We start from the raw sequence: 17,176 nt of genomic DNA on the forward strand, positions 1-17,176 counted from the left end.
AGAGTTTAGCTAGCTACATATTCGGATATTACACATTCATAATTTTGTCAGAAAATCATTTTCATTTCAAGTTAGTGTACTGTTAGCTATCTGGCTAACTTAAGCTGGCTGGCTTGCTAACATTACGTGTATGATCTGTGTAGGAATATTATTCATATCTGAGAGCAATTTGCATTGCTAGTTATAGCCTAAGGTTAGCTAGCTAACATTGAACCCGTTTGGTTAGCTACCTGCAGATTCATGCAGGGTCGAAACGTTACGAGTTGAGATTAATGGTTCATTGTTTAGCTAGCTAGCTACATGTCTAAACAAAAAAAAGACTCCACTATGCAAGTAACTATTTCAATAGAATGTTCATGATGTCACTGCGACAACTGCCGATAGGCGTAGCTGGTAAATTCACTCTGGCTATCTACTCCGATTTCAGAGTTGTTTAGTACACTGCCTCACATGTGGCTAAAGCTTATGAGGGTGTGAACGATGCTGAATGGGTGTAGACAAAGAAGAGCTCTCCAGTAGGTGTACCAAAACATTCCAAGGACCATTTTCTCAGAAGTGGGGTTACAAGTTAATCAACTTTCAAAGCAGATTTACTTTGCTCATTGTTCCTCAACTGTAGTGTATGTAATACCATTTTCTATCTCTGAGTCTCTACTTTTATCCAATGTAAAAAAAAAAATACTTATTTTTTTATTTTTTTTTACATAAAACCGAACCAGTTGGTCACATATTCTATTCATATAGTCTACACATCCCATCTATCCATATACACACAGTACCGGTCAAAAGTTGACACCTACTCATTCATGGGTTTCTTTATTTTTTACTATTTTCTACGTTGAATAATAATAGTGAAGACATCAAAACTATGAAATAACACACATATGGAATCATGTAGTAACCAACAAACCAAAAAAAAGTGTTAAAATCAAAATATATTTTATATTCTTCAAAGTAGCCACCCTTTGCATTGATGATGGCTGTCCACATTCTTGGCATTCTCTCAACCAGCTTCATGAGGTAGTCACCTGGAATGGGTTTCAATTAACAGGTGTGCCTTTTTTTTAAAATGGTGGAATTTCTTTCCTTCTTATTGCATTTGAACAAATCAGTTGTCTTGTGACAAGGTAGGGGTGGTATACAGAAGATAGCCCTATTTGGTAAAAGACCAAGTCCATATTATGGCAAGAACAGCTCAAATAAGCAAAGAGAAACAACAGTCCATCATTACTTTAATTAAGACAGGAAGGTCAGTCAATCCGTAACGTTTCAAGAACTTTGAAAGTTTCTTCAAGTGCAGTCGCAAAAAAACATCAAGCGCTATGATGAAACTGGCTCTCATGAGGACCGCCACGGGAATGGAAGACCCAGAGTTACCTCTGCTGCAGAGGATAACTTCATTAGAGTTACCAGCCTCAGGAATTGCAGCCGAAATAAATGCTTCACAGAGTTCAAGTAACAGACACATCTCAACATCAACTCTGGAGGCAACAGATGAAAGAGCCTCAGATCCACAAAGTCCCGTCCACCAGGTGGCTGATGAGCTATGTTGGCGCGATTGCCATATTGCATCTCCATCCCAAAGCCCTTGCTTGGAAGTGAACTTCGTCAGACAGCCAAGAACCTTGCCCTCATCCAGGCCAAGGTGGCGAGACACGGTTAGTAATGACACCATAGGCCTTGTTGATCTCTGCACCAGACAGGATGCTCTTGCCAGCATACTTGGGCTTCAGGCAGAGGTCTTCACGCTTTTTGATGCATTTCAGAACTGCAGTTTCCTCTGCTTGGAGCAACAGTGAAGTGGGCAGGGCAGTACGGATTTAGTCTCTTACATCTGCAAGCAGAGTCTGAACATCAGACAGGATGGCATTGTCTCCCTCAATCCGTGCAATGGCTACTGCTATAGGTTTCAGGAGTGTCAGGCTGCTTACCACTCTCTCCCAAAATACACCATCCAGGAGGATCCTCTTGATGGGGCTGTCCGTATCGGCAGAGTGTGATATGGCCATTTCTTGGAGAGACTCCTTCCCCTCCAGGAGACTGTCAAACATGATGACAACACCACCCCAACGGGTGTTGCTGGGCAGCTTCAATGTGGTGCTCTTATTCTTCTCACTTTGCTTGGTGAGGTAGATTGCTGCTATAACTTGATGATCCTTAACATACCTAACCATTTCCTTGGCTCTCTTGGCTCTCTTGTAGAGTGTATCCATTGTTTTCAGTGCCATGGTGTCCTTGAAGAGCAGATTCAATGCATGAGCAGCACAGCCAATGGGTGTGATGTGAGGGTAGGACTCCTCCACTTTAGACCAAGCAGCCTTCATGTTCACAGCATTGTCTGTCACCAGTGCAAATACCTTCTGTGGTCCAAGGTCATTGATGACTGCCTTCAGCTCATCTGCAATGTAGAGACCGGTGTGTCTGTTGTCCCTTGTGTCTGTGCTCTTGTAGAAACCTGTTTGAGGGATGGAGATGATGTAGTTAATTATTCCTTGCCCACGAACATTCGACCGGCCATCAGAGATGATTGCAATACAGTCTGCTTTCTCTATGATTTGCTTGACCTTCACTTGAACTCTGTTGAACTCTGCATCCAGCAAATGAGTAGATAAAGCATGTCTGGTTGGAGGGGTGTCTGCTGAGCATCAGAGGTGAACCAGTTGCATACACAGCTCGAGCAAGACATTCATCAGCATTTCTCTGACTACGTTCCTCCATTGAGTCAAACCTTCTGATTCCAGGAGGACCCTGAGCTGTTGCTATCGATAAGGTGTCTGACTCATCATTTTCACTTCGCATAGAAGTAGAGGGACTTTAGTCAGAGGTTGCTTGTTGTGAGCGCTGAGGGAACTTTATGCACTTGGCCAAATGATTCTGCATCTTTGTTGCATTCTTCACATATGATTTGGCACAGTATTTGCAAATGTACACAGCTTTTCCTTCTACAGTAGCTGCAGTGAAATGTCTCCACACATCAGATAGCGCCCGTGGCATTTTCCTGTAAAGATTAGAAGAAAAATTTTGAAACAAAAAAAAGAAATACAATTCCTTGTACAGATAAATAGTTAAGATTAAACAACTCCTTTGTAAGATACATTTTTTAAAATGAAACGTGTATGGAAACAGGTGAATTAACACTCCTCAGCTAGCAGGCTCAAGCAAGCTAAAACCCACATGGTAGTTTTTGCTAACTAGCAGAAATTGCTAACAAGTTAGAAATGATTTAAAACACACTTTGCTGTAGGCTACTATTTACTAGTTAACAAAAAAAATAATGTCACAATATATTCAGCCCACCCAGTATTGTAGTCAAAACTTACCAGAAAGCATGTAGTCCTTGGCTCAGACAGTGTAGTAGTGTGGGCTCAATAGCATCTCATTAGTGTGCGAGATCTTGAGAATCAGCTGTACATGTGATGGAAGAATGCACTGTGCATGCAGAGGGTTGCAATTCCATTGATTTGGGGATAGTTTAACCAAAATATGCCACAAGACCTAGAATTCCCTTATGTGTATCCCACAATTTTTCTTTTACTTATAACTTTTTTGATGAAATTCTCAAAATTCTAGGGCTTAACTTCCCATGAAGAAATTTCCAGAAAGTTTCCAACCCTTTGCAACCCTAGAGGTGAGAGGTGACCAAGAACCCGATAGTCACTCTGACAGAGCTCCTGAATTCCTCTGTGGAGATGGGAGAACCTTCCAGAAGGACAACCATCTCTGCAGCACTCCACCAATGAGGCCTTTATGGTAGAGCGGCTAGACGGAAGCCACTCCTAAGTAAAAAGCATATGACAGCCTGCTTGGAGTTTGCCAAAAGGCAACAAAAGACTCTCAGACCATGAGAAACAAGACTCTCTGGTCTGATGAAACCAAGATTGAACTCAGTTGGTAGAGCATGGTGTGTGCAACGCCAGGGTTGTGGGTTCGATTCCCACGGGGGGCCAGTACAACAACAACAAAAAAATATGTATGAAATGTATGCATTCACTACTGTAAGTCGCTCTGGATAAGAGCGTCTGCTAAATGACTAAAATGTAAATGTAACTCTTTGGCCTGAATGCCAAGCGTTACGTCTAGAGGAAACCAGGCACCATCCCTACGATGAAGCATGGTGGTGGCAGCAGCATCATGCTGTAGGGATGTTTTCAGTAGCAGGGACTGGGAGACTAGTTAGGATCGAGGGAAAGATGAACAGAGCAATGTACAGAGAGATCCTTGATGAAAACCTGCTCCAGAGCGCTCAGGATCTCAGACTGGGGTGAAAGTTCACCTTCCAACAGGACAACGACCCTAAGTACACAGCCAAGACAACGCAGGAGTTGACTCTGAATATCCTTGGGTGGCCAGAGCCGGGACTTGATGTTTCGTGCTGCATGAGGCAAGTGGTCACATCTCCTTCGAATACCCTCCTTTTCAATGGTTCTGTATTGGCTGGAACGCGCTGTCTGCCATCTGTCCGGTACAGTAGAAACCAGGATTCATCCGTGAAGAGCACACTTCTCCAGCGTTCCAGTGGCCATCGAAGGTGAGCATTTATTTACCCGCTGAAGTCTGTTACAACGACTAACTTCAGTCAGGTCACGACCCTGGTGAGGACAACGAGCACGCAGATGAGCTTCCATTAGATAGTTTCTGACAGTTTTGCGCAGAAAATCTTCGGTGGTGCAAACCCAGTTTCATCAGCTGTCCAGGGTGGCTGGTCTCGGACGATCCCGCAGGTGAAGAAGCCGGATGTGGAGGTCCTGGGTTGGCGTGGTTACACGTGGTCTGTGGTTGTGAGGCCGGTTGGACGTACTGCCAAATTATCTAAAACAACGTTGGAGGAGGCTTATGGTAGAGAAATTAACATTGAATTCTTTGGAAACAGCTCTGGTGGACATTCCTGCAGTCAGCATGCCAATTACACACGCCATCAAAACTTCAGACATCTGTGGCCATTGTGTCGAGTGACAAAACTGCACATTTTAGAGTGGCCATTTACTGTCCCCAGCACAAGGTGCCCGTGTATTTTTATTCGATTTTTTACCTTTAACTAGGAAAGTCAAATTCTTATCTACAATGACTTAACGATCATGCTGTTTAATCAGCTTCTTGATTATGCCACACCAAATCAAGTGGATGGATTATCTTGGCAAAGGAGAAATGCTCACTAACAGGAATGTAAGCAAATCTTTTTTATTTATTTATGTAATATGTACACAACATTTGAGTAATAAGCTTGTTGTGCACATGGAACATTTCTGGGATATTTTATACCAGCTCATGAAACATGTTACCAACACTTTACCTGTCGTTTATATTTTTTGTTCAGTGTAATATATATATAAATAACTTTATACAACAGCTGATGAAACTAACACTAAAAGTGTGAAAAAAATGTGATCAGTCTTATTTCCAATAGTTGCTGGTTGAAAATACAAATCTACCATCAGAATGTACCAAAGGCTACCAAAATATAGCTTATCCTTATCCTGCTTATCCTGCTAAAATGTCTTAACCAAGGGGCGGACCCCCCCGCAAGCTGGGGGAGCCTGGCTGACTACATTTTCTATTTTCTACTCATCTCTAACTACTCCATGTCAGGGATTTTACTGCCATTGTTTTAATATAATGTAATATATTTTGTATTATTCATTTCCGAGATGAAAAAAACACTTTAAAACGACTAAATCCAGATAAATGATGTTGAAAACATTTTTTATAATATAAATCTTTGAGAACTAACAAATCACCAAAATACAAGCTAGACAGTCAGGGACAATATCTGTTATTCATTTTGTTATGTTTGAGTAAAAGCATTATCCATGAAAAAAATTCAAAAAATTCCAGGAAATTAACTTTAAAACCGCAACATTCTCAGCTCCATGGAGAAATTCGTAGAATTGCAGTAAATAGGCTTAAAAATGCAAAAAAAAATTGTTTACATTTTTTGTCATTTAGCAGACGCTCTTAACCAGAGCGACTTACAGTAGTGAATGCATACATTTCATAAAACATTTTTCCTGTACTGATCCCCCGTGGGAATCGAACCCACAACCCTAGCGTTGCAAACACCATGCTCTACCAACTGAGCCACACGGGCTCTACAGCTACAAGATGGGGGGGGGCCCTCTAAAATGAACTCATTGCCATGCTCTATACCACACCCACCACCCAAGCCACTTTTTAATCCAGAAAAAAAACACTGGTAGGACACAGGACTGGACATTAAAGCTTGTCCAATTGTGAGGTGAAAACGAATTGTAAGACAACATTTTTACATTTTAGTAATTTAGCAGACGCTCTTATCCAGAGCGACTTACAGTAGTAAATTCATTTCATGCATTTTTTTTTTTTATATATAGATTTAAGTTATCCGAACGAAATGTTTAAATTACACAAACGTCACAATATCAAACAATTAGTCCGATCTGAATTGAATCAGAGGCCAACATTGGAATAATATTTAAATCCACGTTCATAAATAATTAAGCCTTATAGGTGATATGCATATTGGCTACAGCCTCATGTCCAACCCGACGCTGACAAGAGGGCAAGAATATGTAAAGTAAACCAAACTTTAATGAGACTTAATTACATATAAATTCGGCTAAACCCCAGTTGTGATTGACAAATATAATGAAGGATAATTAACATTAATGTCTAAAGGCTTGATTAAGTCGACATACGAGGCACGGTTCGTTCAGATCAAATGATCACATGACCAGAGAGCGAAGGACAGTGCCTATTGGGCACCGAACACCAAGGCGGTGGTCAGCATTTTGAAACTGTTTACCCATAAAACCTGGACGTTTCATGATATTATAAAAGGATGTGTTACCTTGTTTCAAAATATGCCAAAATATGACTATAGAACTGTTGAGGGAATTACTTTATAAACACTTAATATGCCATTGAAACCAGCATATTTTATTGTCCAAAGGCATAATCCTAGTCATATTATTAACCCATGCTAGTTGTTGCATCTTTAGATCTCCCCTCTCGGTCACATGAAATCGCTTGCATTTCGCTCGTAGCCTACAGCCACGTGCGCATTGTTCAGTTTAAAATATGAAGAAATACAACCAGCAACATTTTAAGCTAAAACGGTCTGATGTGTCGCATCAGCCACATTGCTTCTTTTAAAATAACTTTATTTTTATTAATACCCTTTCTTTCTTTTTTTAAATGCAGTGGTTGTATGAATTTAGGATGTGTCGTCCCAGAGTGTTTTGAACCGTAGACACATTTATCGTCCCAGGGACAACAGGACGAAATCAAAATGTGAACCCTGCAAGGAATTATTTTTTATAAAAACAAAAAGTAAAAAAGGTTGTAATTGTAACGTTGCTATATTTTAATAGGCTACCAAAGAGTGAAAACCCATCCTCCAGGAGAGACTTGGTTACAGGCTTCGGTTTTTACATTTATGTTTTAAAAAGGTTGGACTTTTAAGCAAGTAGGGTGCACTGATTGGTGTCACCTCGTTAGTGGGAAGGTGTTTCACCTGTGCCGGCCCAGGTGATATTTCAGAGTGGCTGACCTAGTGCTCCAATTGTCTTGAGAGAGGTGGAGGGTCAACACGCCCTTAGTTGGCACTCCCTATTTGATTTCTAGAAAGAAAAATGTTTTCCTTTGTCTGATCTTCCCTGGTTTCGTTTTGTTTGTGGTCAGGTAAAGTTACCTAACAAGTTAGCCCCAGCACTTCACTTTGGCTATCATAACAAGTGAAGAGTAGGGGCGGCAGGGTAGCCTAGTGGTTAGAGTGTTGGACTTGTAGCCAAAAGGTTGCAAGATCAAATCCACGAGCTGACAAGGTAAAAAAAAAATGGTCGTTCTGCCCCTGAACAAGGCAGTTAGGCCGTCATTGAAAATAAGAATTTGTTCTTAACTGACTGGCCTAGTTAAATAAGGGTAAAATATATATATATTTTTTTTTAAAGTCAGAAATTACAAAAGCAGCAAGCCAAAATACATTTTGACTTCTTAGTTATCTATTGTTTGAAAATGTATTTGAGACATACTGTCAGGTTTATGGGCTCTGTGTGAGTGGGCGGGTGTGTGTGTGTGGGTGGATGCGACGCTTCAGGAGAGTGTGTGCTTAGCTTCAAAGCTGTAGGCCTGCTATTGAAGTCAACCTGAGAATTCTTAAAATTTACCAAAACTGAACCATTGTTCTTTATTTTCTACATTTCCCCCCCCCCCTCTCAATCCAAACAAGAACACAGACCCTAGCCTCCTGTCTGGCAAAAATAATAACTCCTTTCTTTCATCTGTGGAGGTTATCTTGGACATCACAAGAACAATCAAAGCAGATATACCTCTTGAGAAGAGGCCCAAGTTCTCCACATTTCTGACGAAACACTGCAAGCAGGGAGGGCCTATCCCAGCGCCATCCCACCTGCCTTACAGAGTACCTGCCACAGCTCTGTCCACAATATGAGCAGGACATCAAAGACGCTGTAGAGGGGAAAGAAAGGACATTTATGTCATCCTTGATGAGATGACCGATGCCTTCATCCCGTTGTAGCAGACCTGGCTGGAAGATGTGCTCTCTCTCCATCCTACTCTAGCCAGTGGGTGAGCGACCCGTTGTAGCAGACCTGGCTGGAAGATGTGCTCTCTCTCCATCCTACTCTAGCCAGTGGGTGAGCGACCCGTTGTAGCAGACCTGGCTGGAAGATGTGCTCTCTCTCCATCCTACTCTAGCCAGTGGGTGAGCGACCCATTGTAGCAGACCTGGCTGGAAGATGTGCTCTCTCTCCATCCTACTCTAGCCAGTGGGTGAGCGACCCATTGTAGCAGACCTGGCTGGAAGATGTGCTCTCTCTCCATCCTACTCTAGCCAGTGGGTGAGCGACCCATTGTAGCAGACCTGGCTGGAAGATGTGCTCTCTCTCCATCCTACTCTAGCCAGTGGGTGAGCGACCCATTGTAGCAGACCTGGCTGGAAGATGTGCTCTCTCTCCATCCTACTCTAGCCAGTGGGTGAGCGACCCATTGTAGCAGACCTGGCTGGAAGATGTGCTCTCTCTCCATCCTACTCTAGCCAGTGGGTGAGCGACCCATTGTAGCAGACCTGGCTGGAAGATGTGCTCTCTCTCCATCCTACTCTAGCCAGTGGGTGAGCGACCCATTGTAGCAGACCTGGCTGGAAGAGGTGCTCTCTCCATCCTACTCTAGCCAGTGGGTGAGCGACCCGTTGTAGCAGACCTGGCTGGAAGAGGTGCTCTCTCCATCCTACTCTAGCCAGTGGGTGAGCGACCCGTTGTAGCAGACCTGGCTGGAAGAGGTGCTCTCTCTCCATCCTACTCTAGCCAGTGGGTGAGCGACCCATTGTAGCAGACCTGGCTGGAAGATGTGCTCTCTCTCCATCCTACTCTAGCCAGTGGGTGAGCGACCCATTGTAGCAGACCTGGCTGGAAGAGGTGCTCTCTCTCCATCCTACTCTAGCCAGCGGGTGAGCGACCGATTGTAGCAGACCTGTAAAGTCAACTTTACCACTGTAGAGACAGACGCTTGTCGTGACTGCCTGCTGCAGCGCTCTCTCAACACCAACGACTGTGCTCAACACATACACAACTCTCTGGCCCTCCTCACCAGTCACTCACTCACTCACTCAGCATGTGTAGGCTTTTGTAAGTGACTCAGCTAGCTACATGAAGGCGGCTTTCATCAGCATTTTCCAAGGGCCTCTTCCCCCAAACTCCGGACACGTCACCTGCTTTGCCCCCCCATCTCTTGAGACCCGTGCTGGAGGTTTCACCAGAGGTGTTTTGAGGACTTGGAACAGGTCGTGCGCTCTAGTGATGGTGGTGTTCCTGCACTCACCGACTTCACTACGATCTTACCTGAAAAACAGCCAAGTGTGTCCAGGACATTGAAACACAAGGTCCTGCTGAAGGCGAAAGCGGTGTTCATCGTGGACAAAAAAATGTGGAGATGGCGGCTAACCTGACAAAACTCCAGGAGACCACTATGCCAACAGCCCACAACATCACCAGCAAGCTAGAGGACCTGCAAATGCAGTTTTAACCTGTTATGGCTAGGGGGCAGTATTTTCACGGCTGGATAAAAAACGTACCCGATTTAATCTGGTTACCACTCCTACCCAGTAACTAGAATATGCATATACTTATTACATATGGATAGAAAACACCCTAAAGTTTCTAAAACTGTTTGAATGGTGTCTGTGAGTATAACAGAACTCATTTGGCAGGCAAAAACCTGACAAGGTTTCATGCAGGAAGTGGCCTGTCTGACAAGGTGTCGTTCTTCTTGTCTCTGTTTATTGAAGAGTGAGGATCTTAGCTGTCCCGTGACACTTCCTACGGCTGCCATAGGGTCTCAGAAGGCGGTAAAAAGCTGAATCGTGGCTTTGCAGGCTCTGGCTGAAAAAAAGTAGCGCGTTTGGGTAGTGGCTGGTTACAGTACTGTGAGACTCAGGCTCGTGCCCGCGTCGACCGAAAGCTTTGTTTACTTTCCTCTGTTTAGCTAAACGGATATTCCCGGTCGGAATATTATAATATCCATAAAAATGGATTTTAAACAGCGGTTGACATGCTTCGAAGTACGGTAATGGAATATTTAGAATTTTTTTGTCACGAATTGCGCGCGACCCTGATTTACCATTTCAGATAGTGTCTGGGACGCACGAACAAAACGCCGCTATTCGGATATAACGATGGATTATTTTGGACCAAACCAACATTTGTTATTGAAGTAGCAGTCCTGGGAGTGCATTCTGACAAAGACAACAAAAGGTAATCAATCTTTTATAATAGTAAATCTGATATTGGTGAGTGCTAAACTTGCCGGGTGTCTAAATAGCTAGCCCGTGATGCCTGGGCTATGTACTTAGAATAATTTCACCAAAAAGCTATTTTAAAATCGGACATATCGAGTGCATAGAGGAGTTCTGTATCTATCATTCTTTAAATAATTGTTATGCTTTTTGTGAACGTTTATCGTGAGTAATTTAGTAAATTCACCGGCAGTGTTCGGTGGGAATGCTAGTCACATGCTAGTCACATGCTAATGTAAAAAGCTGGTTTTTTATATAAATATGAACTTGATTGAACAAAACATGCATGTATTGTATAACATAATGTCCTTAGGGTTGTCATCTGATGAAGATCATCAAAGGTTAGTGCTGCATTTAGCTGTCTTCTGGGTTTTTGTGACATTATATGCTAGCTTGAAAAATGGGTGTCTGATTATTTCTGGCTTGGTACTCTGCTGACATAATCTAATGTTTTGCTTTCGTTGTAAAGCCTTTTTGAAATCGGACAGTGTGGTTAGATAAAGGAGAGTCTTGTCTTTAAAATGCTGTGAAATAGTCATATGTTTGAAAAATGGAAGTTTTTGTATTTTTGAGGAATTTGTAATTCGCGCCACGCCTATCATTGGATATTGGAGCAGGTGTTCCGCTAGCGGAACGTCTAGATGTAAGAGGTTAAAGTACGGCAGAACAGCTGGAGCTGACGACCTCATACGACTGAGCTGCCGGGGCAGCTTCCAGAGGAAGACAGGATCTCCTGCACGGAGTTGTTCCAATCAGCCATGGCTTCAACTGTTCAAGATCCAGCCCAGGTGGTAGGTGCAAGAAAAAAGGACATTAAGGACTATGTCCATTCCATCCCTGCTCTGAGCCAGGTATCTGCAGAGGAGTGGCACAGATACATGGGCATCAACAAGATAGACGCAATGGAAGTCAGTGGACTGGTAGACAGCTAGTCAGGACAGGACGCTATCTATCTATCTATCTATCTATCTATCTATCTATCTATCTGTTCCTCTCTACTACCTCAGTGGATGAAGAGAGACTTTCTCACATTATCAGATGCTACTTAGTCAGTCAGTGTAGAAGGAGCCTCAGATTTTTTTTTTTTTAATGTTGTTGATTGCAAAGTATAATAGCATTGGGCACTAAAAAGCAACTTCAGTCAAAATCAGTCAACTTTACCACTTTCTGTTTTGAATCAGATAGTTAATGAATAGTTAGTTATATGGTGAATGGAACAAAGATCATTCTCTATGTAATCTATTTGGTGTTGTACGTATAGATGGATTCATTAATATATTCATTAATATATTCATTAATATATTATTTAATAAGCAATAAGGCGCGAGGTGGTGTGGTTTATGGGCAATATACCACGGCTAAGGACTGTCTGGATACAGCCCTTAGCCGTGGTATACTGCCCATATACCACAAACCCCCCCCAGGTGCCTTATTGCTAATATAAAAACTGGTTACAAACGTAATTAAAGTAGTAAAAAAAAAAAATGTAAAAGTCGCACCCGTGGTATACGGTCTGATATACCACGGCCGTCAGCCAATCAGCATTCAGGGCTCCATCGACCCAGTTTATAATAGCATTTATATGCCTCTGTACTTCGTTGATGATATTCCATTTATTATTTATCATATCCTTCCACAATGAAACATTTACAATAACACGTCTACAATAACAGGACCATATAAAAAAGGTTGAGTCTGTATAGATGTTATTTTTGACTAGGATTCAGTAGAAGGATAACCGTAGATTCATTGTCATCTAATACACAGGATTAAGAATTTATTTACATAAAACCATGTTCCAGATTGTATTAAATAATGCTACTACACTGCTGTCAAGAAGGGAAAAAAAGCTTTCTGCAGATTTATGGCAGAAAATAGAAGAAAAAAATCCCCACAGATTCCGTTTGGGAATCAAATAACTACATAGTTACAAGTCCAAAAATAGATGTAGCAACTGTTTATTGCCCCCCCCCCACCCCCCATAAACGGCCATTAACCTTAAGCTAATTTTAGCCACCGCTAGCTAAAAATATATGGATGTGATGAGGCATGTGACCATGTGTTTTTAAAAATGGGCAAAAGTCACCTTGACGTAACATCGAACCAAATATGGAGTTGATTTCTGGCGATTTAAACAACAACAAAAATGCCCCATCACATCAATTTATTTTGTCAATAGCAGTGGCTAAAGTTAGCTGAAATCTGTTTATAGAGAACAGAATCTGTGGTTTAGTTTCTCTTGGCCCCATAGACTACATTTCAGGTTGAGGAACCGTCTAAAATCAAGTTGTAAAAAAAGTGAACTACTCCTTTAACTAGACACTTTAGAGTAACAGAGACAGCTTGTGAATCGGGAGGATTCAGGACAGACTCCAGTCCAGAGATCAGGGCCCAGATCCATAAAGCATCTTAGAGTAGGAGTGATCCCACCGGTCTGTAAAATATTAATAATTAAAATATAAAAAAGGATCTTAGATCAGCACTCCTCAAAGACTCTGACTTTATGGATAGTTGGGCCCCTGAGCACATCTGTGATACTATGAACTAGAGATGGGTGGGATTACAGGGAAGCAGAAGCCCCTGGTGAACTAGAGATGGGTGGGATTACAAGGGATCAGAAACCCCCCCTGATGAACTACAGATGGGTGGGATTACAGGGAAGTACTGTGGACCAGAACCCCCCCTGATGAACTACAGATGGGTGGGATTACAGGGAAGTACTGTGGACCAGAACCCCCCCTGATGAACTACAGATGGGTGGGATTACAGGGGACCAGAACCCCCTGATGAACTACAGATGGGTGGGATTACAGGAAAGTACTGTGGACCAGAACCCCCCCTGATGAACTACAGATGGGTGGGATTACAGGGATCAGAAACCCCCCCTGATGAACTACAGATGGGTGGGATTACAGGGAAGTACTGTGGACCAGAACCCCCTGATGAACTACAGATGGGTGGGATTACAGGGATCAGAACCCCCCCTGATGAACTACAGATGGGTGGGATTACAGGGACCAGAACCCCCCTGATGAACTACAGATGGGTGGGATTACAGGGAAGTACTGTGGACCAGAACCCCCCCTGATGAACTACAGATGGGTGGGATTACAGGGAAATACTGTGTACCAGAAGCCAACCCCCAAAACCAACATCATGTAATAATTATACTTCATCAACAACAGGGAAACAAGCAATTATTTACAGCCCGCACACCATATCCTAGAATGGTCATTTAAAATTGCATTAAATATAAAGTCCTAACTCTTTGGCTCACAACAATTTATTTCAGTTTCGTTTTAGCTTTACATTAAAAACAGAATTTAAAATGGGCGCATTCTGCATAATAGTTTTCTAAATGTTTTTTTTGTTTGTTGCTAAAATAGCTTGCTACTTTGCTAGCTACTTATGGCTAACCGTGATAGCTAGCTATCTTTTTTTGACACTCACTTGTAATAACCATCTTTGACGTTATTCTCGTAATTAGCAAGCTAAGCAGCTATTAGCCATTTAGCCAACTGTTAATCGTGGGAGAGAAGTTGACACGTTCAACTGGAAGGTATCAGCTAGCTAGCTAGCTACAAACCTTCATGGCCGTCTGGTCCAGGCTAATTCTCCCGGTCAGACTGTAGCTAGCTAGCCAGCTAGCTACAGTCTGTATTAGTTGGCACGTTAGCTAGCTAACTAGATAACTGTACTCCATTTTTTTTGTTTATTATTATATTTTTTTACACCTTTATCCACACTGATACATCAAGAAGATTGAAATACTGCCAGTTGTCGACTGAAAACTGCCAATTTTCGTCCTCATGCTAGTTAGCAGTAGCCACTTCGGGAATGGCAGTTGTCAAGCCAATCAGCCTTCCATTATATATGACTGTAGTTACTGCTAACTAGCTAGCATGATGATGAAAAAGGGACAGTTTTCACCCCCCAAAAAACTAGCAGTATTTCCATATTTTCAATAAAGCCATGTGTATTAAGGTAACATTCCTGAATTGAGGTCCGTTTTCTGACCCATATCTCACACCGGCTCCACATTGTCTTTATATAACCATGATTGCGTGTGCAGCTCAGTGTAAACACACGAAATGATACGATTTAGTATTTTCTGGTAAATGAACTAGCTAGTTTACTAGATAACATTGGGTTTCAGAACAATGGCTCTTTGGCTGGTAAATGTTCACCGGCGGATAGAGAACATGCGCTTCTGGTTATGTATAACAAATGTTTTGGCAATGTATCACACATGTCTGTGAAATATTAACTGGTAACGTTTAAGCACATAACTAACAGTTAGATCGTTTAACCAACACATCAAGCTAGAAGGCAGGCAAGACTCAAACATCGTAACGTTAGCTATTAGCTATTAGCTAACAATAACAATACCTACGACTTCCACTCTACCGCTTGTACACACAAGAAAAATAGAAAATATATATATAATTCATTCCCTACAACAAATCAAATAAATCCTCAAAATAAATTGGATTCCAACTATATGTAACCCATGGAGATTACTTTAATACACAATACATATATTTTTTTTTTGTGTTGTTATTTCGGGATACGCTTTACCTTCAGTTGCGCACTCTCCGCCATCTTGTAACTCTTAGCGCAGGCGTGATCAGGGTTGCCAGCCCCAGGCTCTATTTCTCATTTCTAGATCAATCACCGATCAAAACCCGCACACTATTTTTTTTAGCAGCAGCAGCAGCAGCAAGCGACGACTTGCCACATTTATTTATCCAATAGGTTTCTCAATCTATAGTAAATAGAGTCCCGCAGTGGTAGTGTTATAATACCCTTTAAAACAGTCTGAGAGAAATGGTTCCAATCGTTTTCCTAACATATATAGACATTATTTTATCCCATAGGGGATTTTAGAAACACTTCCAATAAATGGGGTGTTGTTTCGTGTAGGTTTACCCTGGCGTGACGTTTTGATAACCATGTAAATCTCTCTAAGACAAGGTGACGTTTATCAATATATTCATCCCTTATTTACTCTCAGATTCGAAAATGCTAATTAGCATCAAAGTAGACATCATGCAAAACTACAAATCCCAGCATGCTCCTGCACGTCATCGTCTAGCTGACACCTTTGCTAACAGGTATTGTGTCAGTTTAAAACTTACACAAGACAGTTCACAGAATTGTCCATTTTAAAGAAATGTAGCCAATTTATTCTTTACTACATTTAGCTAACATTAGATAGTTAATCCAGAGATTCTTACCCTTTGCCTCCATTTGACAGTCTTGTCCAGATCATCATGGAATTTGTAGTTCTTTATGATAGCAGCTAATTAGCATTTCATTTTGGGAGGGATGGAGGGGGGGTAAATACAGGCGAATATATTGATAAAAGTCACCTTGTCCTTACATGCCAGGGGCCTTCCGAGTGGCGCAGGGATCTAAGGCACTGCATCGCCGTGCTTGAGGTGTCACTACAGACCCGGGTTTGATACCAGGCTGTGTCGTGACTGGCTGTGACCGGGAGTCCCATAGGGTGGTGCACAATTGGCCCAGCATCGCCCGGGTTAGGGGAGGGTTTGGCAGGAGGGGGGCTTTATGTGGCTCATTGTGCTCTTGTGGCAGGCCGGGTGCCTGCAGGCTGACTTCAGTTGTTAGTTGTGGACTACTGGAAAAAGAGTACCGAGCACGCCCCCATTCTCATCGACGGGGCTGCGGTGGAGCAGGTTAAGAGCGTCAAGTTCCTTGGTGTCCACATCACCAAACAAGCAAAGAGAAATGACAGTCCATCATTACTTTAAGACATGGTTAGGTATGTGAAGGGTCATCAAGTTATAGCAGCAATCTACCTCACCAAGCAAAGTGAGAAGAATAAGAGCACCACATTGAAGCTGCCCAGCAACACCCGTTGGGGTGGTGTTGTCATCATGTTTGACAGTCTCCTGGAGGGGAAGGAGTCTCTCCAAGAAATGGCCATATCACACTCTGCCGATATGGACAGCCCCATCAAGAGGATCCTCATGGATGATGTATTTTGGGAGAGAGTGGTAAGCAGCCTGACACTCCTGAAACCTATAGCAGTAGCCATTGCACGGATTGTGAGGGACAATGCCATCCTGTCTGATGTTCAGACTCTGCTTACAGATGTAAGAGATTAAATCCGTACTGCCCTGCCCACTTCACTGTTTCTCCAAGCAGAGGAAACTGCAGTTCTGAAAAACATCAAAAAGCGTGAAGACTTCTGCCTGAAGCCCAAGTATGCTGGCAAGAGCATCCTGTCTGCTGCAGAGATCAACAAGGCCTATGGTGTTATTACTAACCGTGTCTCGCCACCTTGGCCTGGATGAGTGCAAGGTTCTTGGCAGTCTGACGAAGTACACTTCCAAGCAAGGGCTTTGGGACGTAGCTCATCGGCCA

The 17,176-nt window shown here is 42.5% G+C and overlaps 1 protein-coding gene across 3 annotated transcripts in view; it reads right to left on the bottom strand.

The window, feature by feature from the left end:
• The window catches only part of pias1b (protein inhibitor of activated STAT, 1b), a 42,230-nt gene extending 26,818 nt beyond the window's left edge, over nucleotides 1-15,412 (bottom strand). Inside the window, exon 1 of one of the 3 annotated variants that reach the window (XM_082968209.1) lies at nucleotides 15,365-15,412. In XM_082968209.1, the coding sequence (XP_082824335.1) occupies nucleotides 15,365-15,388 (24 nt within the window). In that variant the 5' untranslated portion in view covers nucleotides 15,389-15,412. Of the gene's footprint in view, nucleotides 1-8,303; nucleotides 8,446-15,364 lie in introns of those variants that run through there. The other 2 variants (XM_014170414.3, XM_082968210.1) reach the window with 2 other exon arrangements.
• Between the last annotated feature and the right edge of the window lie 1,764 nt (nucleotides 15,413-17,176).

Source organism: Salmo salar, chromosome 23 (assembly GCF_965601325.2).
Source record: "Salmo salar chromosome 23, fSalSal1, whole genome shotgun sequence".
Classification (NCBI taxonomy): domain Eukaryota; kingdom Metazoa; phylum Chordata; class Actinopteri; order Salmoniformes; family Salmonidae; genus Salmo; species Salmo salar.